Below are 23,336 nucleotides of genomic sequence, written 5' to 3'. Positions count from 1 at the left end.
GATTTTTAAAATTTAATATTTAGATTAAAACTTATTCACAAATTTTCCAAAACATTATTATGTGTCTCTTTTCTCCACACCTTTCTGATACAGTAGCTGTGTGTTGACTTTCTGCTAACAATTAGTAATGAATTTCAGAAATGATACTTTTATTTGCTTTTGTTTTCAGAGTTGTGGTGATTTAAGGGGGTTATCAATAACATTTTCCTATCCTATAGAATTGCTCTATAGAATAGCTTGTCCCTGGTCCTTTCATTTCATTCAGCAAGGGAAGAGCAAAAGTAACATAAATTTAATCTCAGTATACATAATGAGATGAACAATATTAAACAGACCATAAATTTGTTGTGTAAAGCTGCCTAAAAAATTACAGATAAAGCAAAATGGTCAGGGTGCTATGTAGACCCTCACAGTCTTTCTGCTGCATGTGTGGGGATGTGTGTGTGTGAGTCCAGGAGTTGCTTTGATCACAGCCAGAGAGGCCGAGTCTGTGTTCCCAGGACCCAACAGGCAGTGCCACAGGCTGTAGCAAAACGTGATGGGAGAAAAATTCTTAAGTGTGGCTCTCCAACCAGTTCTGCCACAGGTAATTCTTATGTAACCACAGGCATGTCACTCCTTCCCTGAGCTTCTGTTCTTCAACTGAATACCAGGGGACTGACCTGAAGAAAAGCCAAGGTTCCAGCCAGTTCTAGGAGCCTAAGAGTCCCTTTTCTTATAAGCATATTATAGGTACTGGACACACCTAACCACCCAGCAGCCCGGCAAAGATGGCCCATTCCAGGACCAAAAAAAAAAAAAAAAACCCAAAACTAACAACATCTGGTTCTCCACACTACCAACTTTGGCATGGGCCAAAACAACTTGCAAAAGGCATACATATCAGCATATTGTATTGCTAGATATGAATAATTCAGTATCTCAAGGCAGCCTCATTATCTGCCTTTGGTCACCCTGAAAAAAACAAAGAACCGTATGCAGGGGAGCACTTGCATGAGGTTTATTAGTTCATAGTTCTGGGCTCCTTCTCATCTTTCAAGGCTATGTCCAGCCCTTTCCGGCTGCCTTGCCAATGCCTGAGGGGCTGATGTTCAATCACTCCTCATCAGGAAGAGCATTTATTCTTAGGGGGCCACAGGTACGAGCAGCCCACCTGCCTGCCTGATCACATCAAGGGGAGGCCCCTTTTAAGGCCTCAGAAAATTCTGGAAATTCCAGTCTTCCATGTTTGAATAGAGAGCCTTAATCAGTCAGCAAGTAAAAACGAACTAAAACTAAGATTTCTTGGTCACTGCTCTTCCATTATGAAATTGCAACAAGGTTTGAAACATGGAGATCCTTAAGAGCTGAAGAAGAATATAATCAGAGACCCTAGAAACAATACTTTGCATGTCCCAAGAAAAGCTGGATTTTAAAAATTAATGTTATTCTAGAGCTCATCGGCAGGATAAAATATATATTCTCAGTGTGGGGGTAGGAAATAATAAAATCCAAAAGAAGATACTATAAGAATATATTCTATAACAACCAGCCAACCAAATAGACAAAGATGATCTCTGAAAACCAAAACCCCCTACATATTTATATTCTGAGGAAGGCAATTGATTTGATAGAAATGTTCAAACTGGTTTCCCTGAAGGTTACCCCAAATGAATATAACAAATGAATTCCCCGTACACAGTTGCCATGGCAGCCAGCAATATATTGTTCCATGCCCAGGCCCTCTCAGAGCCAGGCAAAAGATTGGGACAAGAAGCTAAAAATGTATTGAGACCTGACCTCTTGTTTTAGTGCTTCTCTCTTAAGCTTTCACATATGTGCTTGTGCTCCTAGAGTGCATATGTGAAGTCAGGCACAGAGGTATGTCTGTTCATAGGAGTGGAATCCAGAACAAATCAAGGTGGCCCTAGTGAGCTCGAGGCAACAGACCTATCCTAAGATACTAATTTCATATATTGCCATTATTATGTCTTCCCATTTTCAGTCTCACGGGGAATGGAGTTGTAGGGACTGACTCTTTTGCACCCAGATACACATATTCATTACTATTAATAAAAAAGAAAAAGGCAGGATTACAGTGTATACAGTGGTGCTCTTCCCAGATTCCTTCTTCAGAGCACATGCTGCCAGGAAGACTGCCTGCTCCCTGCTCCCAGCTCCTGGCAGTACCACTCACCAGGAACTTCCCCCAGCTACAGGGAACTGCTTCCACTTAGATAACACCCCTCCCAAGAGAGCACCACAGCTGTGACTGGCTGATGCAGAGATACAATTCAGGACCGCTCTGCCATAGCATCCCAGCTCTCCATCTCCCAGAGAATGGGCAGCAGCCTCTTGCAACTACATTACCATTCCGTGTCTCCCTTGCCCAGTCCTGCCTTCCTCACTTCCACCCAGGTCCAGCTCCTCTAAGAACTCTCCAATAAACCTGCCACACGTGACACTCAGAGTCTGTTTGAAGGGAACCCAATCTAAGCTAAAGATTAATGAACATGAATGGGCTAATCCAGACTTGCCAAGCCAAATAAACCTTGGGTTAGCAATTTTTGAAAATGAGTTGCAATCAATTGGAACATGTTTTCCGTGAAACGTTCCCAGTTTAAGGACAAAAATAGCCTTTTCCAACTGCATTCCTGTATTCACTCTGGATGAGAAGAAATTATTAAACTTTTGAAGCAGAGAAACATGAACATTTTTAACAACCTACCTATAAGAACTGTGGAGGAGATAGTCACATCTGTAAGGTACTTGTGACACACAGGAGGGACCAACTCCTCACATGAGTATCTTACACTCTTTAGGCAACAATGCATTTGCTTGTCCCTGGAGCTCTGTTTAAATGGATGGTTACCCAACGGAGCCTCTTACCTCCAGGACGAGCCAGAGCTGTCCTCCCACACAGTGATCCGCTTTGTAAAACATCCCATAAAATTTTACAACATTGGGATGATTCGGAAGAAACTGCAAAATGTTGTATTCTGCTTCAATCTCTTCATCCATATCCTATACAGGGTAAAAAATGCACGCTGGATTAAGTCTAACATCTGAGGAAGGGTACGGGTATTATATAATTTAATAAAGCATATTTACTCTGTATTTTTAACGTCATCATTACTGCATCTTGAAAATAGCTAACAATAGGCATTCACATCCAAATAAAAGCTTCTAATTATTACATCAATAAAATGTCCTTATTATATCCTTTCTTCTTTAATAACACTATTAAAAATATCTATTTTTATTTTAAAATGTCTGAATTTTCAAAGCAGTTTAGGAGAAGTAGCTTGAAGGGACCCAACTCAGCTTAGGACACCTTATAACCTCACTGTGCAAGACAGCTTCCAGCATTACAAGGTGTTCAGTGCTCTCAAAGAAGATGAATGAATGCCACAAGTCTGGACCACCCTGTAACTTAGAAAGAGACTAGACTCTGTATAAGGGAGTGAGAAACATAACCCTTTCCAAGAAAATAACTTTTGAAGAACTCAGAGGGTCAAAACCAAAACAACAGTAAAGTGGACAAGAAACAGAAATTCAAAGAATTTTTTAACTCCAAATGGAATCCCCTTCAAAATAAGCTGACAAATCATGACTCATTTTGAATTTCATGCCAGGTTTCATGAAAATCATAACTAAAACCAGGAAAGAAGTTGAAAGCTTAACGTGTATGAGTTATATTGTGGTTGCAATTTACTACCATTACTTACACTGATTGGATCCAAAATTTTTACTGCGGCCAGGCTCCCATCTCTCTTGTTGGTTACCTTGTAGACCTTGCCATAGGTGCCTTTACCTATGGTCTCTATAATTTCCCAGGTATCAGTGGGATCTGGAAGTGATTCAAGTCCAAGCATTGTGGGGTTATAATGAAACAATCCATACAGATGTTTCCTGATGGGGAAAAAAGTTTGTTATGTGCAACAGATCACAGGATTGGGGGCAGTGGGCTTTCAAAACAAGAATATTCTTTAAAAAAAAAAGGGGGGGGGATTTTATTTATTTGAGAGACAGAGATTGAGGGAGCATGAGCAGAGGAATGGACAGAGGGAAAGAGAAGCAGACTTCCAGCGGAGCATGGACCCCCCGCCCCGCAATTTGGGCTGGATCCAGAACCCTGAGATCATAACCTGAGCCGAAGTCAGAAGCTTAACCCACTGAGCCACCCAGGCGCCCATCAGAACAAGAATATTCTTATTTCTTAATTAGCAACATTATGGTACTTTTTTCTTTTTATTTTCTCCTTCTAAGTAGATTACAAAAAAAGTATTTGAAGCCTTCGTAAGGAATGGGGGCAGAAGATGGAGGAGTGGGCAACATGACTCTGATATATCTCTTAAAACAATGATTATAAATGGTAAGATTATATAACCCCTACAGGAAGGAGCCAAAGGACCAAAAAGGTTGCTACTGGGGGAAGAGTCTGAAAGCTAAAGGTCTAAGATCTTCGTGCTCAGGTTCTGGTAACCATGAGTAGGCCTCCCTGATGGTCGCTGGATTCCAGTCTCCAACCTCCATGTGCAAAGTCTAGGCTGCTAGGAAGGAGAATCTGGTGCCTCCACCAGGCATTAATCAATGTACAGCACCCACTGCTGACCAGGTCTTGGGTCCTGTGAGGATTAGTTAAGCTCAGACTCTATCTATAGCAATAGCCTAGTGTGGGAACCACACTGAGTACTTCACCAGGAGCCGCAAACTTGCTTTGTCTATTTAATAAGAACACAGCCCTGTGGAGTTCAAGTACTTTAAGCGCCAGCGGGAAGCTTGACAGGCAAATTAAGTCATCCAGGACTAATCCCATGAAAAAAGCCCCCTTAACTTCAGTTGCTCCCTGAAGAAGGGTCTCAAACCTGGTCTGTTTCTAATTGCAGGGGAGGGGTCAATCTGGCTCCAACAACAAGAGTCATGGCATCCAATCCCCACACAGTGGCCTGGTAGCCATCCACCGTGAGCACTTCTGCCTCATCCTGGACATCTCAATTTGCACTTCTAATTCTGATTATTTTCTATACTGCATCCTCCCAAGGTGCAGCCTTCTGACCTGGTACAAGAATCCAGTTTTCATCCCTACCGCTTATGACAGGGCCGTTTCAAAGATTATGAAAACCATCACCAAAACAAAATAAAATCCCAGTGAATATGGGGTTGATGCCGGAAAGAACCTGTCTTTTCAGATCTCACCTGGCAGGCACACCAAGTGTCCAAAGGAGCCTACAATCAGCACCAACTCAAGAGCCCAGGCAAGGCTGACCCTGGGCTGAGGAACTGACCCCAAAAGACTGGCTGGACCCCAAACAACTCCTGCCTTTCATCTGCTCATTTCAAGATTCCAATAAATTCCAGCCTTTTCTCCTGGCCAGTGTTTTACAAAAAATCTTTCTTACCACGTTTCACTATTTTGCCATCTGTACAGTACCTATGCTATCAGTTATTAAATATGTTTAATATTTTTTACTGGATGATTACACTCGAGACAATAAAGAGTTATTCAAAAGTTCAGCCAGATGCTGCTGACCATGCTTGCACTTTCAAAACAAAAAGGCGGGGGGAGACAGATCATCAAATAATGGAAGGGAATTACAGACAAGCACAAAGTATTCCTTAACATCGTCAGAAGACCAGGAAAAAAAAATGAACAAGGAAATAAATTTGTCTCGATGTGTTTCAGTGTTCTTTATCGTGAGATCCCCAAAACCTCTCAACACCTTGAGAACTGTTCCAGGCCTAGCTTCTACAACAGCAAAAAGTTGGACCAGCCTGGAGTACTGGTCAAGGCCAGACAGGCTCAGGGGGTACTGGGTAGTGAAATGTGCTTCCTGGAGAGAAGAATCTGGCCCATCAGCTAGCTGGACTCACTGTACACTTGCCAGTGTGGTCTCTGTTCCCCCACCAGCCGGCACACTCCCATCCGGGTTCAGTGTCCTGACAGTAGTGCTCAAGTCAAATTGTCTGCATGATCCTGGCCCTTCCCTGACCAACCCTGAGACGTGAACTGGCTACTCTTCTCTCTGTACCTTGGTTTCTTCATCTGCATCATGGAACTGCTGCTACTGCTGATGCAACCCGCTTCACAGAGTTGCTATTAGGATTTGGAGATGGAGAGCGAATAAAGTGAGCATAATGAGAGCCCAGAGAGGGCAGCTGCCATCCTAAAAGAATAGTACCAAGTTCTGCTTCAGAATAGGCAAGGCTTAATGGTTTCCTGTTTTGTTTTATCTCACTTTTAGCCATGAACTAAATGAGAACCAAATTAGTTTTACTCCAATCAGTTAATAGTTTCACACAAATGGCTGGAATTTGGTGTGTGCAAATGAAATGAAATCACAGAATGTGGCATCAGGAGAGGACCCTAGAGGCCACTGAATCAAGTGGTTTTCTAATGATTTGGGGCCATAAAACCCTTTTGTTAAATTCAATCTCACTTAGGATGCTGATGATGAAGCTGAAAGAAGCAGCACAGGTCTGGCTGAGGCAGGCTGGGGATCCCTGTGTCCCCATGGGAGACATGTAGGGTGACTAACCATCCTGGTTCACCTAGGACTGCTTTAGCATTGAAAATCCTATGTCCTGGGAAGCCTTTCAGAACTCAGAAAACTGAGATAGTCTCTGAAGCCCCCTCAGAGCATTAGTTAAAAAAAAAAAAAAAAAAAAAACCACTGTTCAAGCATCCCCACTCCACCCCCCCTTAGTCCCTGTTATATACTAAATTGTATCCCCCCCCAAATTTATATGTTGAAGTCCTAACCTCCAGTACCTCCAAATATAATTATATTTGGAGATGTCTTCGCAGAGGTAATTAAGGGAAAATGAAGTCATATGCAGAGCACTAATCTAATATGACCAGTATCCCTATAAGAGATTAGGACACAGACATACACAGAAAGACCATGTGAAGACCTAGAGGGAAGATGGTCATACACAAGCCAAGGAGAGAGACAGAAAGATCTTGCCAATACCTTTATCTCAGACTTCAGCCTCCAGAACGGTGAGGAAATTCTATTGTTTGAGCCACCCAGTCTGGGGAATTTTGTTATAGCAGCCCTAGCAAACTAGTGCACTCCCATTTTACAGACGAAGAAAATAAAACCCAGATTGGTGTCATGACTGTTTACAGGCAATGCAAGAATGGGAATCCAGGACTCCCTGGGCCTGATCCTGTGATCTTTGTCCCACAGAATAGAATGAAGGGAGTCAGCTGGTTAACAAAGGTCCTGTCTGACCAACTGCACCAAATATTTAAAAGTTCTGTGGTGGGATTACTCCCAATCACATGGAGCCTAAATGCCCCACAGACCTAATGGATGGCAATCTCTGCTCCCCATAGAACAAAAACAACTTACCTGGAGGAACTCATCTACAGTTAGCACCAATGATGGTGAACGGAGGGAGGACCAGGTTCCACCGCCATGCCCATCACATCTGTCTGGGCATCCACAGATAAGGTTAAATAAATGTGCAACAGAACATTTGCACAATAATACAGTTGCCCGTCCTTCTCTCTTTAAAATCAATACCTGACTCTATCAACTTTCTGACAATTGATTAAATAGCCCCAACGGTGGCTGCTTATACAGCTCTATAAACGTGGTGGTAATCTGCTCTCAGGGGGCAGCTGGACTAGCCCTGCTGAGAGCCAAAAAGCTGCTCCTGGTCAGAATGTTAACCTTGGGGGAGACCACACTTCTGCCTCTGTCTGTGTCTGGGGCGTGACAGAGCTGGACCTCATGGAAATAGTCATGAGTACAGGGATGAACCCGACACCTCAGGACTGTGCAGAACCTCAGAAGTCCCTGCAGGGGCACCTGGGCTTCCTGCAAGTCCTGAAACAGGACCCCAGTCATTTATTTGGACTAGAAATGAAGGGGCAACTTCAGGAGGCTACAAAACTCAGGTTATACAGGCTACTGTCTTTAAAAGACAAACAGGACTAGTCTGTCTCAGCAGAAGAAAGTGATACAGTTCTCAGCGCAGGGTAGGCTCGAGCAGCTCACAAACCAATCAGAAGTCCTATCAGCCTTCACATGTCTATGTGTGCAGTTGCTCTAAAGCAAAGACTCGACGAACACTCTCTGGTTGTGCATTGTGTGAAAAGCAGTTATATCATATTAAAGGAATATATTCCTATCTTTGTCACACATTATTAGCCAATTATCTAGGAGACAGCCAAACCTCTCACTATTTAAGCCAAAGGAGAGACAGATTCATTGATTTAGTAAGAGACTTTACCCTTATGTTAACACAGTCTCTTGGAAGTTAAGAATAATTGTCCTTTTTCTTGTTTTGTTCTGTTGTGAGGAGGTAAACTTGCAGAGGTCAGAAGTCACATCCCCTTATGGTAGTTGAGAATATCTTTCTGTGGATGAGGACTAATGGACCAAACATGACTGCTGCTTGCAGTTAACATCAGGGACAGGGCTCACACCACCAGAGAGCAGCTGTTCTGGATCCCTCTTCCCACCAGAAGTGGGGGCTTGCCCAGGTTACACACCACACTACAGTGAGGAGTTTCCCATACAGCCGTAAAGTAATAGCTCAGTGGCTGTTTTATCTTATCAGAATTGAATGTTTAGACTTCCTCAGGAGTTTGGGTTTCAATCATCAGCAGACAAAGTACTTTAAAAAATAAGCTATGGAGGGACGCCTGGGTGGCTCAGTTGGTTAAGCCGCTGCCTTCGGCTCAGGTCATGATCCCAGCGTCCTGGAATCGAGTCCCACATCGGGCTCCTTGCTCTGTGGGGAGCCTGCTTCTCCCTCTGCCTCTGCCTCCCACTCTGTCTGCCTGTGCTCGCTCTCTCTCTCTCTCTCTGACAAATAAATAAAAAAATAAAAAATCTTTAAAAAAAAATAATAAGCTATGGAATATTCCATAGTTCGGTTTTGTCAAACATGATTCCACAGATTTCTAGTTTCATACATATACACAAAGTCAGGCATTAGGCTTCCTAAAGGAAGAATATCCCGCTACCTAAGAAATGGTATTGCCAAAAAAATTAAACCCGAATCTCATCAAGCTTCTTAATTACCAATTTACATGAATAAAAAAGAGCAGGATAGTCACATCATAGTACATAGAACTGTCAGTCGCTATGTTGTACCTCTGAAACTAATGTAACACTGTGTGTCAACTGTATTTCAATAAAAAAGGCAGAGCCCATGTTAAATAATACAGTCTGTGTACAATAAGCAAAATGCAGACTTAAATCTCTCCAAGAAACTCTCCAAGACAAATGATCCAATATTCTCCAAAAATAAGTTGCAAATAAAAATAAATTGAGAAGGATAACCTCAGGATTAAAAGAGGCTTATAATACATATCAACTGTGAAATAAAATGTGGATTCACCAAAAAAACACTAAATTATAACATTTATAAGATACTCAGATCACCAATTAGTTATTTAATGATTATTAAGGAAGGAATTTTTAATTTTGTTTTAGTTGTTATAATTGTATTTGTGGGTTTGTTTGTTTTTTTTTAAGATTTTATTTATTTATTTGACAGACAGAGATCACAAGCAGGCAGAGAGGCAGGCAGAGGGGAAGCAGAGAGTCCAATGCGGGGCTCGATCCCAGGACCCTGAGATCATGACCCAAGCCGAAAGCAGAGGCTTAACCCACTGATCCACCCAGGTACCCCTGTGGCTATGTTTTCAAAAAGGTTCCTTATCGGACTGCTTGGGTGGCTCAGTCGGTTAGGCATCTGCCTTCTGCTCAGGTCATCATCCCGGGTCCTAGGATTAAGCCCCACTGGGCTCCCTGCTCAGTAAGGGGTCTGCTTCTCCCTCTCCCTTGTGCCCTCTCTCCTTTCTGTCTCTTTCTACCAAATAAATAAAATCTTAAAAAAAAAAAAAGATTCCTTACCTTTTAGCAGTACACACTGAAATATTAACAGGTGTAACAATATGAGGAAAAAATAAGAAGGGGTATACATGACAAGACATTGGCCATGAGTGGTAATTATTGAAGCCGAGTACATGGTGGGGGCGGGGGTGGAGTTCAAGGTTATATTCTATTAACTTTCCTATGTTTTTCAATTTCCATAATGAAGTTTTTAAAATTCAGTTTAACTAATGCATGTCAGTGTACATTCTGGAATTTATACACCTGGTCAACCCTACCTCCCTGAAGAGTTTCCCTACCACCACCCTTGATAATATTCTAAAAAGTCTCAAAGTCCCATGTAGACTAGCACTTCATTCATGTAAGAAACAATAAACCTTTAACCAACAAAAACATACCCCAGAATTTGACACTAAAGCACCAACACTCAGACTGTCAGAAAGTCACCTTCTCATTCCCCCTTCCGCTGACCGAGGCACAGTCAGTGCCCCTCTGTGGCTGATGTCCCAGCCCAAACTGCCATTAAATACAGAACCATAGTTAGGAATAACTAATGAACTGCTGAACAACACAGGAAAATCAATAGGCAGAAGAAGCAAGTGACCTTCTTCTGTCCATCCAACTCCTGCTCTTTCTTTCTGAAGAAAGAAAAAGGAAGGAACATCAATTTACAGACACTGAAATGAACAAAAAGACTCATCACCACAAAGATCTATAAACCCTTCCATCACGTCCCTGAAAAAGAAACTGCCCAATGGCATGAAGTTGAATTTGCCCAAGGCTAAAAACACAGTCACATAAAAGAAGAGAGAAATGCGTACTAACTAGCTGTGTGGGCGGCCCCTGTGCAGCTGATAAAAGGCTTAGAAAGAAAATGAAGAATAGTCTAAGGTGAGCTTTGACTCTGGCAATAAAAGGACCCGATGGAACAAATTTCACATGATGCCCTTAAAACTGATGTGTTTACTGAGGAAGGGGGAAAAAAACTAATCCAAAGGAGGAAAATGCTCTTGACAAATTCCTTGTTCATTCACCTGTATCTTTTCAGAGGCTCTAAGAGCTGGCATCAACATGGGGTCAAAAACAAATAGATGATCTCAATTCTTCCAGCGTTGAAGTGAGCACTAAACATCCTCATTCTGAAGTGTGGCCATTTTTTCCAGGGCCTTGGCTTTTTCTTTGTGCTTTACCTGTCGCTTCTTTGATTAATCCAAAGCTAGACCTCGTATATTCCAAGGTGGTTGTACACTATCTCCCCTTCTTTCAATAATAGGTCATACATTAGACAAAATTACCATAAAATTTAGTCCTGTGCATTCAGTAGTTTCTAAATGCTCATTGTATGCAACCCCTGATTAGGTTCTACAACAAATATAGGTAAGAGTAACAAACTCAACTCTGCTTTTGAGGTTCTAAACTTGTTTAGAAAACCCTTATGACTTCTGGGGCAAAATGGAGAAATGAAGTCAGGTACTGACCTTCCTTAAATCTAAGTGCATGAACAATGTTAACAACAAAAAGCTGAAATCCAGCAAACAAAACAAAAACATATTAGCAGCAATTAAATAAAAGAAATGATAAAATTTCATGCCATAATCTTTGAAAAGCAGCATTCAGGGAAAGTGAGAGATAGAAAATCCCATAGTCACTGCTGTGCTCAACCATGCTTTCTTCTCCCAGAAGCGTGGTAGGTTTTGGAGATGGTGAGTAGATAGAATGCTAAAAAAAACCTTAGCAACACTCTTTATCTAAAAAGAAGTAATCAGAGAGGGAGAATTAACAGCAGGGAAATGAATCAAGGCTCATTCACTTATATACTCAATAAGAATTTATTAAGAAACTCTTGCATAATCACTCAAAACTAGGCTCCATGAGTCATTAAAAGGAAGTAGAAGAAATAACCAGGTTCTATTCGAAAACAAACTGCATTTCCAACAATATGCAGGAAAGATGCCTCCTGCCAGGTGAGATGACCTTAGCTCAGCACTTGAAACAATATTTCAGAAAGAAGAGCAAAACCAGTATCCATCAACCATGACTGCACCTAATGCCTAATACCTCTACATCAGGGAACAAGATGAATAGGTCTTAGAAAGACGGACATTTCCTGATATAGTTCCTGAATATCACAGCAGAGAGAGAATTTTTCAGTTACCCCAAAATAAAACAAAAACAACAAAACAAAACAAACTCTCAGGCTGCCCTCCACAGCAACACTCAATACTTAACACAAAAAAATACATAATCTATGTGTACAAAGTTCTGAAGGAGAAAAGGTTTGAACAAGTATTTTTACGTTTAGCCAGATTGCTGTTCAAGTATAAAGACAACAGACATTTTCTGACTCAATAACTCAATGACTCTGTGAGTCTCACTTGAAAAAACAAAACAAAACAAAAAAATGACTTGAGCCCCAAATCCAGAAAACCAAGAGATAAATGTGGAGCTCTAGTAAAAAGTCTGATAGGGAGAACTGAACCTAGACACATTTAGAAATTAGGTTAAACGACAGTATGAAGTACATTTATTTCATACTGGCAATGTTACACATTTCAACAATAAAAAGCAATAATAAACCAAATTCAACAGCTTGGGGAGAGGTAGAAGAAAAAATAAAGGTAGAATTTCCTAACATTTCTTTCCTTATAAAGATGATAAATCAAGAAATTAAGACTTAAGTATTTGAAATTTTAAAGTTAACCAAGTAAAATAACAATATCAGCAAAAATAAGGACAAAGTGTATGTGATAATTTTCTTATCCATCTCAGTAAGTAGTCAACAGATAATTGATTAATTGATAAGTAGAGGTTAAAACCACTATGTAAATTTATAAAAGAAATCTCTAAAACACCAAAAAACAGACTACAAATTTTCAACATTATCATGAAAAAGTACACTTATTCACATTTGACACATACATACACCATACAAAGAAAAGACAATCCATAGGGTAAGGGATGAGTTTGGGGGTAGGGATGAAGGAATCATTAAAAAACAGAAAATATGGGGCTCCTGGGTGGCTCAGTTGTTGAGTGTCTGCCTTCAGCTCAGGTCAGGATCCTAGGCTTTATGCTCAGCAGGGAGCCTGCTCATCCCTTTCTCCTGGATCGCACCCCCACCACCATCACATGTGTCCTCTCTCTCTCTCAAGTAAATAAATAAAATCCTTTAAAAAAAATAAAAGAAAAACAAAATATAATGTAAATTTAAAAGTATTCATCTTATAATAAATATATTTCTTAATGAGGCCGAAATATAGAACAAACCAAACTGTAGAGATCCACATCTAAAATAAACTCTCCAAGAGACTCTTTATAACTCAGAAAGTTTAAAAGTAAAAATGACATCAAAGATAAACCAGGAAAATGGTAAGGAAAAAGAAAAAAATTCATAATCTTAATATCAGAAAGGAGCAAATTCAAGGCAAAAACTATTAAAGAACATAAAGTGTTATTTATACATTCAGTAATAATAAGTAAGCAATTACTATGCACCAGGAAATGTTCTACACACTATTAGAATCACTAAAGTTTAAGTCAATAATGTACTTACACATGTTATAAATCACCACCAAAACAAAGTGATGAAATTCATTTAAAAAAAAACCCTAGAAGAAACCAACAAAAGACAATAATAGCAATAGACATGGTTAACCATGACAGAACAAGAAGAGACAAAGTAATAAGAAATATACACAATACAATCAATATGGCTAACCCATCAGATACATATCATATATATCTATAACTACATAGATATCTACATATATATATCTATAACAACATAGTTATAGATATATCTAACATAAAACTTATTTTCAAGTACTTTTTAATTTTAAATTTAATTTTAATCAAAGAAGGAAACTTAGATTCATCATATTAACAGACTAAAAAAGAAAATCCATATGATCACCTCAACACATCCAGAAAAAGCAATTGACAAAATTCAACATCCATTCAGGATTTTTTAAAAAATGCTCAGCAAAGCAGAAATAAACATGTACGTCTTCAACTTAATAAAGGCATCTACAAAAAACCTAGAGTTCCCATCACGTTCCCATCATGTACATGTTTATTTCACCTTCAGTTTGAGGTGAAAAACTGAATGCTTTCACCTTAAGATCAAGAACAAGGCAAGGATGTCTGCTCTCATCACCTCTGTTTAACATTACAGGGAAACCAGTGCAATTAAGGCAAGAAAAAGAAATTAAAAGCATCCACATTGGAGATTAGAAAGGAAGAAACAAATGGACTTTATTTGCAGATGACATGTTCATCTACATAAAAAATCTGATAGCATTTATAATAAGGCTACTAGAATTAGTGAATTTATCAAAATTATAAAATACAAGGTCAATATTTTAACATCAATAATATATCTGTATTACTAAAAAGGAAAAGTTTTCAACAAAAAATGCTGAGACAATTATATAGCCATATACCAAAAGAGAAGAGGTATATATACCTTTTTCTCTCATATACAAAAATTAACTTTAATTGAGCCTAGAACAAATGTAAAAGTTTAAAATTCCACTAGATAAATATACAAGGATGTTTATTGTAGCATTGTTTCTAATAGAAAACCAGATACAAACTTAAGCTCCATCATTAAAAAAAATCATGTAATAAACCATAATAATTACATAAAATGAAATACTATCCAAATACATGTAACCATTTAAAAGAAAGAAAATAAATTTTGTGTCAATTAATATGGAAAAAAATAACAAAATAAAAAATTATAGTTTTTAAAAATTATTGAACATCATGTAAAGATAACTTCTGTGTAAATAAAAAGAATATTTACATGTATAACTATTTTATGTGTATGTTTATGTGTATCTATATATCTGTATCTTTACATACATATTTTCCAGAAAGCTACAAAAAAAACTCTTAAACTTTAGGAAGAGGTACCAGGAGTCAGAGAAATTAGAAAAGGTAAAGATTAATATAATTTTTGGAAAATTTAGACCTTTCTATACTATTCATTCTTTTTTTTTTTTTTTTTTTGGCTAGCGCATATATTATTTTATTTGAAAAGCTAAACCATTTTTTTAAGCAAATAAGAGCTCTCTACAGAGGAGATCATTCTAGCCCAGATGCCTGCTGAGGTCATGGGAGAAGAGAAACCATGTGAAGCTGTAAAAGCCTGTCTGAGAAGCAGAGGAAAACAGAGAAGGAAGAAACCAAAAGGACCATACTAAAAAGAGGACTGGCAAGGGGGTTCACTACCAATTCTAAATCCAGGCACTCTGAGGCCTGCTAAGCTTTGTCTGTCCTTATACATCCATGAAATTTCCTACGGCATTCTTCTAAGAAGCTGCCTCTTCTCACAAGCAAATTTACGTCCCTCACAAGCTAGTTTTAATTTCTAACAACCCCAAAGGAGCCTGGCCTGTACCCTTTTTGAATACCTTGCTTTATTCCACAGTAGAGGTGCTGCCTTACCTTGCTGAAAATGAAGCAATCTGAAGCATGTACCTGGTAAACTCCTGCAGTCAGTCAGGCCTAGCAAGTATGATTTAAATAGAAACTTGTCCAACAAGTTTTTCTACTTGTGAGAAAATTTATGAAAAAGATTGCCATCTCTGCATATGTTATTCAGAATATTTTGTCTAAATGTTATAGTAAGCTCTGTATGAATTACAAATCATAGAGGAACGCTTTTAAACCCAGAGAATAATTTTTAAAAAGAAATCAGAAAAGTAAACAGTGAAAGTTTAGAGTAAGGGGAAAGTTACACAAATATCAAATATAATAAACACCCAGAGACACCTCAAAAAAGAAAACACCATATAAGCATGAACACACTACAGTATAATTCCAAACTAACATAAAAGCAAGTATGTGATAAAATTGTAAAGGTTGGTAAGAGACTAGAGCCATTTTTAGGAACTGACTTCTTAACAACCTACCTGTACAAGGCTACATAGAACCATTCAAGTACAGCTTAGATGCCATCTCTTTTAGGAGGCCTTTCCTAATCTTCCCATTAGAGGTGACCTTTCCTTTATGGTCTCACCGTATCAATACTCTTTTCTAGCAGTTACCACAATGCCTGACATTTACACATCCCATGTTGGTCTTCTCCAAGTGGTCTCCTAGAGAACAGGGGTCATGCCTTCATAATTTTTTATGCCTCATAGGCAAATACCCATTGTATAAGTGCTCAATAAATTGTTGAATACAAGATTAAAAATCAGAACTTTAAGAACCAATAAAGTCTTCCTAATTAAAAAACAACAGCTGTAGTTTCATAGAGCACTAAGAAAATGAGGAAAAATAAATGAAGAAAAATACGACAACAACAACACTCAAAATTCCACCATCCCAACTCATAAGCACTCTTAACTATAAATATCATTGCAGATAAACACACAAAATCATTGATTCACTCATGTCACAACCTTGTTTAAACAAGTAACCTGTGATGACTTCAATGATAAATTCATTGTAGTCTAAATTCTTCAGTCAGATATTTAAGACCTCAGCAACCTAAATGCAGCCTTCCTTTCCTGTCTTAAAACTCCTTTCATTTCTCTGTATCAAGCTTATGATGATTTTCAACCAACCCTCCTGTCATTTCCTGAATCATCCTTGGATGTAATTTTGCCCAAATGATTTCTACCATCAGAGTGTTCATTCCACAATATCCATTAATCACAAATCCTACCAGCCCTTCAAGAGCCAGCTCATGTTCCCTTATCCCTCCATGAATAGGCAGCTACTTTTCCTCTGAAACTCTATAGTGCTCATATATGATAAGCGGGTCTGTGGTGTCATTTTGTGAATAAACCTCAACTGCCAAATGAGGTCCCAAGCACCATAAAGGCAGAGACTGTCTAATTCATATGAATCCCCTCTGCATTTACATTGGCTGTCACTCAACGAACATTTGTGAAACAAAGGAAGAGACTGAGTATAGTTAAACAGGGAGTGCTGAATGTTGGAGTCTCAAAGCAATGACTTCAGCTGATCCTTGAAGAAAGTATACGCCTTGGATTAGCGGAGTGGGGGCTGTGTGAAAGACATTCAAAAAAGAAAAAATAACAGAGACATTTTGGGCATTTCAATAAGAAAGCCCATCATTGTACAGGGCTATTCCATATATTTCAGAATTGTGTGTCCCAGCTCATTATGTACCAGCCACTTTCTATTGTGACAACCAAAAACATCCCCGCACTGCTTCCAGGTAAGAAGGATAAATTAAAGGCACTACAGAGGGGTCATGGGTATCTGGAGAGGGAATTCATGAGTCCTGATCATATCTGGCTGGAGAAAAAGAATTACTTCCACCAAAGAAGTGAGAAGAACACCCAGCACTATCCATCTTTGAACCCCTCATGTTGCTATGGAGGAAGTAAGTCAACTGACAATGACTCCTTTTCATCTCTTTCCCAAGAGCTTCATTCATGCACATACTGAGTGAGAAGCAGTGAAAATTAAGGTAAAGAACATGGTCTCTAGTCCCGAGACTGATCAAGTCCTAGCTTTTATACTTACTAGCTATGTTGGCAAGGGAAGAAATGTTCAACCCTTCTGTGCCTTGGTCTCCTCATCCATAAACTGGAAATAATGAAAGTACTCACCACTTAAAGTTGTGTGGTAGTCCCAGCAAATAGGAAGCACAAAATATATCATTTATTATTACCTTTTGGAAAAATTTGCTAGCTGGAAAAGAGGAATATCACTACTAGATACTTTTTACAACCTATAAAACCTCATCGATTGTAGGGAACATTTACTGAGTAAGTACTGGACATTGGACACTATACCAGATGGCACAGCTCCATGAGGCAATAACTACTACTATTCCTATTTTACAGATAAGAAAACTGATATACTGAGAACTTAAGGAAGTTAAGATGGGAGCCAGGATTTAAATCTTTTTGTTTACCCCACTCTGCCTCATTGCTTTAATAAGTATTGAATGAGCATTTGCTACTTATCTGGCATATTTCCAGGTGTTGAAGATACAACAATGATCAAAATAGACCAAAACCACACCTTCACGGAGCTTATATTCTAGTAGGGGGAGAGAGAAAATCAACAAAATAAATAATATATAGAGAGAGATATTATATATATATTTATATACAATATATTACATATGTTTACATATAATATATAATATATATTTATATATAAATAATAAATAAATAAATAATATATAGATGATAGGTAGTGATCAACTTCTATGAGAAAAATAAAGTAGAAAAGGTGACTAGAAAGTCAGAGTGGGTGGTAGGCAAGGTGGTAGCAGGACCAGGAAATATTCACTGAGCAGGATACATTTAAGAAATGACAGGAAAAAGATGGAAGAGTAAAATCTAGGGGGAAACTGTTCCAGATACAGAATACAGTAAGCACAAAGGCCCTGAGGCAGGAGTTTACTCAGCATATTCGAGGAATAGAAAGAAGCCAGTTGTGGCTGCACTGGAATAACCAAGGGAGAGAAATAGATGGTGGAATCAGAGAGATATGGGACAGGGAGGAGCAGATAAATCACATAGGTCTTTATCAGCCTTTGTAAGTTAAAGATCTGGCTTTTATTTAAACCGAGATCAAAAGCCATTAGTGGAATCTGAACAGTAGGGACATGATCTAATTTATGTTAGGTTACTTTGGTAGCTATGCAGACAGTAGACTGAAGGAGGTATCACTTGAAGATCCCTTAAGAGCAGTCCAAGTTATTATTAGCAGGAAAAAAAGGAGCAACGCCTTCTTCAGTTCCAGCAGGTGTGATCACAATGGATTTTTTTTTTTTTTTTTTTCAGAGCAAAGTGCTTGGGAAGCCTCTTTCCACCCTATCTATGATGTCTTGTTGAATACATCGGTTGTAGGGAACCCTCATTCAATTACACAGCCACTGGGAGCCTTCCTAAAACAGGCTATCAGGTGCATCCACAGCGGCTGGCTAGAAATCCCTGCATTCTCACTCATCACTCTTCAGTGTTGCCTTTTAGAACATGAACTTGAGCAAAGAATTGGTTGTCCGTTCTTAGCACAAAGTTGGTCTACTATAGTTGAGACATTTAGAACACGGTCAAGTGGTAAAAATACAAAGTCCAAAGAGAGCTAGGCTTAAGCTTAGCCAGACATTCCACAAAATGCATACTTGAATACCCACTCTGAGCAAGCCATTGAAAGACTTTAAAATGAATCAGACTCAGTCCTGACCTAGCATATGGTTCATACAGTGAAAGGATACAGCTTAAATGCAAGTTACTATACAGCAATAAGTATACACTATGGACTGCAGACTATACACTATAGTTAGTGTATAGTCTAACTATAAGGAGGGGGATGGTCCATCCAGCCAGGAAGATCTGGGGATGGCATCTGACTCAGGCCTTAAGAGGAACTAGAGCTGGATACACACAGATGAGTAGGCTAGCTGGGCAGATGGAACAAAAGTAGAGAATGGAAAATGGGGGACTTAAGATGGGAACCATGGTTGGGAGAGTTTGGGAGGACCCAGGAACACCCATAAAAATCCCTTAGCAACTTATTTAAAATGCATATTCTGAGCTCACTCCCAGCAATTCTGAGTCAATAGTGGGTGGAAGAATCTATATTTTTATCAAGAACCCTCAAGTAATTTTAAAGTTTACCACTCAACTCCACACCTACTTTGAGAAACAATGGTGGAGATGAGTTAAAACCATCCCATGTAATTTCTCTTATTATTCTCTCTCAGATAATCCTGTTTATTTCCTCTAAGCATTAATTGCTACAGATACTATTTTTGCATCTACTTATTTATTTACAATTGATTTACTCCATAGAGTATGACCAATGACTTTTCACCTTGGAACATAAGATTCCACCACAGAAAACTAAAATTATTTTTCTAAGTAAAAATAAGGATTCTACAGAATGTGTTCTATTTATTAATGCTGTTTCAGCTACTGTGGTTTTTGTAAAGTACAAGTGTTTCCACAAATGAGATGCATTTTTAGGCAGGTAAATGAGACTTTTTTACTGATAGGTATCACCCCCAAATTCATATACTGAAACCCTAATCCCCAATATGCTGGTATTTGAAGGTGAGGCCTTTGGGAGGTCATTAGGTCATGGGGGTGGAGACTTCATGAATGGGCTTCCTACCCTTATAAGGAGACACTAGAGAGAGTGCTCTCTCCCTACCATGTGAGGACAAAGTAAACCAGTAAGTGGGCTCTCAAAAGAACTCAACTGTTCTGGTACCTTGATCTGGATTTCACAGCCTCCAGAATGATGAGAAATAAATTTCTGTTGTTTAAGCCACCCACTCTACAGTATTCTATTGTAGCAGACCAAACTGATTAAGAGAGTCAACAAGCTACACCATGGATCAAAATGGAAAACTATATGATCCAATCATTGAAGGCTATATATGGATGGGAAGAAAATCTTTCAAATTTGCAAGATTTTTTTTCTAACAAGTTCCAAATTATTTCACCTGTATGTAAGTAATTAATCAGCACTCCTGTGGACAATCAATAAATCCTGTCAGCTCTGCTCTAAATACAAATTCTTGAATATGGGTATCTGCCACAACCACCACCACTGCCCCACAATCAGGGCCACCGCAAGCCACCAAGGAGCCTTTTGAGCAAATGAGAAAAAAGACTCCTCGCCAGCAGCTCAGCCAGGCCCCTCCGCCACGGAACCAAACACAGCACGGCCACCTCCTAGAGGAGACCAGGCCATTCTCGTCCCCCCTGGCCCACAGTCTCGGGCTCCCTTCCGGTCCTCGACTTCAGTTCTCCCCTCCTGCAATACCCCACCCCCGGCCCTCCCCCAGTCTGCTCTCCACGCAGCTATGAATGCCATCCTTTTCACAGTTGTGTAAAATGCCACTGCACCTAGCACAGGATCCAGCCTTCTCCCACCGCGACCCGAGAGACCCCTCTCTCCCTTGCTGCGGTTCACTCGCCACCACCATCTTGCTGTCCACGCAGCACGCGGCATTCCCTGCCACCTCGGGGCTGTTTGGTTATCCTTGCTATTCCCGGGCCGAAAACCTCCGCCTGCTCCTTCCCGCCCTGCAGTTCGGAAACCTCCTTCCCACCATTCACAGCTCCATTTGTTTACCTCGGTCTCTGAGGAATCTTCTGGAACCACCTTACTCACGGTGGACCCTGAGGCGGGTGGGCGGGAGTGTGTGGGATGGGCTGGGGTCCCGCGAGGCGTCCCCAGCAGCCGTCCATAGGCTACAGTTGGGACAGGAGTGAGGAAGAGCGCCGCCTGAGGAGGGAGGCGAGCTCTGTGAGGTGCTCTTCCGGCAGAGTCCCAAGCTGCAGCAGAGAAAGTCTAAAGTTGGTTTGTGTGGGGCTTCTCGGCTATTGAATCTTACGTTGGACCTCCATTTGCGCAGGTGGCCCTGATGGGCTGAGGGAGCAAGGAGAGGCGCTACGCGAGCACCCCACCACGACGAGGGAGGCAGGAAGCAGGAGCAAGGCTAAGAGGAAGGTCTCCCTTCGCCCCACTGTGCGTGCTCGCGAAGGGAACCAAGTCTGGCTGCTGCGGACAAAGCCAGTAACCGCACGGTGCCAGGCTAATTCCAGAGCAAGAGAAGCAAGGGACTGCACTGAATTGGAAAGCAGGACACCTGGTCTGCAGCGGCAGGCTTAGCTTTCTGGGATCCCGGCAAATATCTTAAGTCTCTTCATCTCTTTGTGCCTCTGTTTCCTCTTCTGAAGAATGAGGTGGTTGAACGAAAATCACTGTTTCTCAAAGTTTCCTGCAGGCACTGCTCACTGTACTTGCTCACACCCAGGCCTGCTGACACCGAATCTTAGGCAGGGTGGGAACTAGCATTTTACAGGGCACCCAAGGTGATCCCAATGATCTCTTAAGTTCCCTTCTCTAACATTCTATGAATTTTAAACCTTAAACCTATACAAATATTGGGGGTAGGGGTGGAGAGTCATGGCATAATTGAATTTATTTACTATCATTCAAATTGCCATGTTACCAAATCACAAATCAGTCACGATGTTGCACTCACTTAGGAAAAATACACAACCACAGCTATGACCAATGATTAACTAAATGATCAGGTTTTTCACTTCCTCACCAAAGCATGGGGAACTTTATCTTAGCTTTAGCTACTTTAAACCTTTCCGAGTGAAATACATTAAAAATAACTGCAAATTACTGATGACTAATGCCCTTCAATTTGGCCTCAAGCTGAGAAATTCTGTGCAAAATAAAGTGGTTTATAATCCCACACGTCCGTTCTATTATAAACTGCAGGTGGCAAATCAAGTGGCTATGAACAATGATGTGTGTGTGTGTGTGTGTGTGTGTGTGAGAGAGAGAGAGAGAGAGAGAGAGAGAGAGAAATCAATACTCAAGGAGGGTATTTCTTCACTCCTTTAAATTCCTCTTTAATGGGAATTTAACAGCCCAGGCAAAAGGCAGATAGATGCAAGCTGGAAGCTCCAGGAATCTGGGTGGTGCCTCATAAAGGCCTGAGGCTAGAGTGGTGGTGTGTCCCCCCTCCGCCAGCCCCCCCACCTCTGCTGCACACCAGCCAAGGCCAGCTGCGCCTGCCCTTTGCGGAAAAGCAATCTAAAGGAAACACAGAAGCAAGCCGGAAGGAAAATAATTGCAACTCACACCGATGACCTATTTTCTGAATCCAGCTTATCCGAGATTGGTTTCTCAGTCCTCCAAAAAGCAGCAGAACACTTCATGGCCAGAACATGGTGTCTTTGAGGAGTGTATGGACCAGAATGTATGACAGACACATTGTCACCAGAGGACTTTTTTCTGACTGAGGTTCCAAGTGGTGTTGGGCTCAGATAGCTATTGTGAGAGGGGCTGGTAAATCTACGAAATCCTTGGTGGCTTTGCTTCCCTGCTAGCCAAGATTAACATGATGCTAATGGCTTGTGAACCTGATCTGCTTAGTGTCTCCTACCAGCAGAAGCAGCAGAATCAAAACCATCTTCCCAAGCCCCACGTGCACATCATGTAATATCGCCAACTTTATATTCCCCCCCACTTGAGGGTGCATTACCCCTTCATTCCAGACATGATACAAACATCTTCTTTTTCTAAGTCAAGCGCTAAGCAAAGCCCGTAGGCAGACCCACCTGTGAGTTTCTGATTTGGCTTCCCAAGGAAGGAAAAGTGACTTTCAACAGCATTCAGTAGCATACCCTGGGCTGTGCGCAGCTAACAGGACAGAGGAGGAGCTAGGAACAGGAAAGCAGGGCCTGCCAGCATACAGTGAGCTCCTTTTCTGGTCAGCCAAGGTGGCATGGAGGCCCTTGTGAAATAAGCTGAAGACTGCAGAGCAGCAGACAGCAAGAGCCAAGTAACTCTGCATTAGCTGCATCCGTAATCTCTGAGGAAGAGTCGATTCAACCTGGGACTGAGCTCCAGTGGGATGACTTCCTGGAGTAGATAAACACAGGCATGGTTTTGAAGGAAGAAGTACAAAGGATTATCGTGCACAGGCAGGAACGGCACTCAGAGAATGCAGTTACAAGAGCACGGTTT

At 40.5% G+C, this 23,336-nt stretch overlaps 1 protein-coding gene across 1 annotated transcript in view; it reads right to left on the bottom strand.

Annotated features, from left to right (window-relative positions):
• The window catches only part of LOC125095117 (myosin-IIIb-like), a 52,078-nt gene extending 30,993 nt beyond the window's left edge, over positions 1-21,085 (bottom strand). The window contains exons 1-3 of the mRNA XM_047721107.1: positions 20,958-21,085; positions 3,708-3,891; positions 2,869-3,003 (exon numbers count right to left, since the gene is read on the bottom strand). Of these exons, the coding sequence (XP_047577063.1) occupies positions 2,869-3,003; positions 3,708-3,891; positions 20,958-21,034 (396 nt within the window). The 5' untranslated portion in view covers positions 21,035-21,085. The remainder of the gene's footprint in view (positions 1-2,868; positions 3,004-3,707; positions 3,892-20,957) is intronic.
• Positions 21,086-23,336: the final 2,251 nt, after the last annotated feature.

Source organism: Lutra lutra, chromosome 3, assembly GCF_902655055.1.
Source record: "Lutra lutra chromosome 3, mLutLut1.2, whole genome shotgun sequence".
Classification (NCBI taxonomy): domain Eukaryota; kingdom Metazoa; phylum Chordata; class Mammalia; order Carnivora; family Mustelidae; genus Lutra; species Lutra lutra.
Note: the sequence above shows the minus strand (reverse complement) of the source record. Positions and strands in the feature narration are given on the sequence as shown.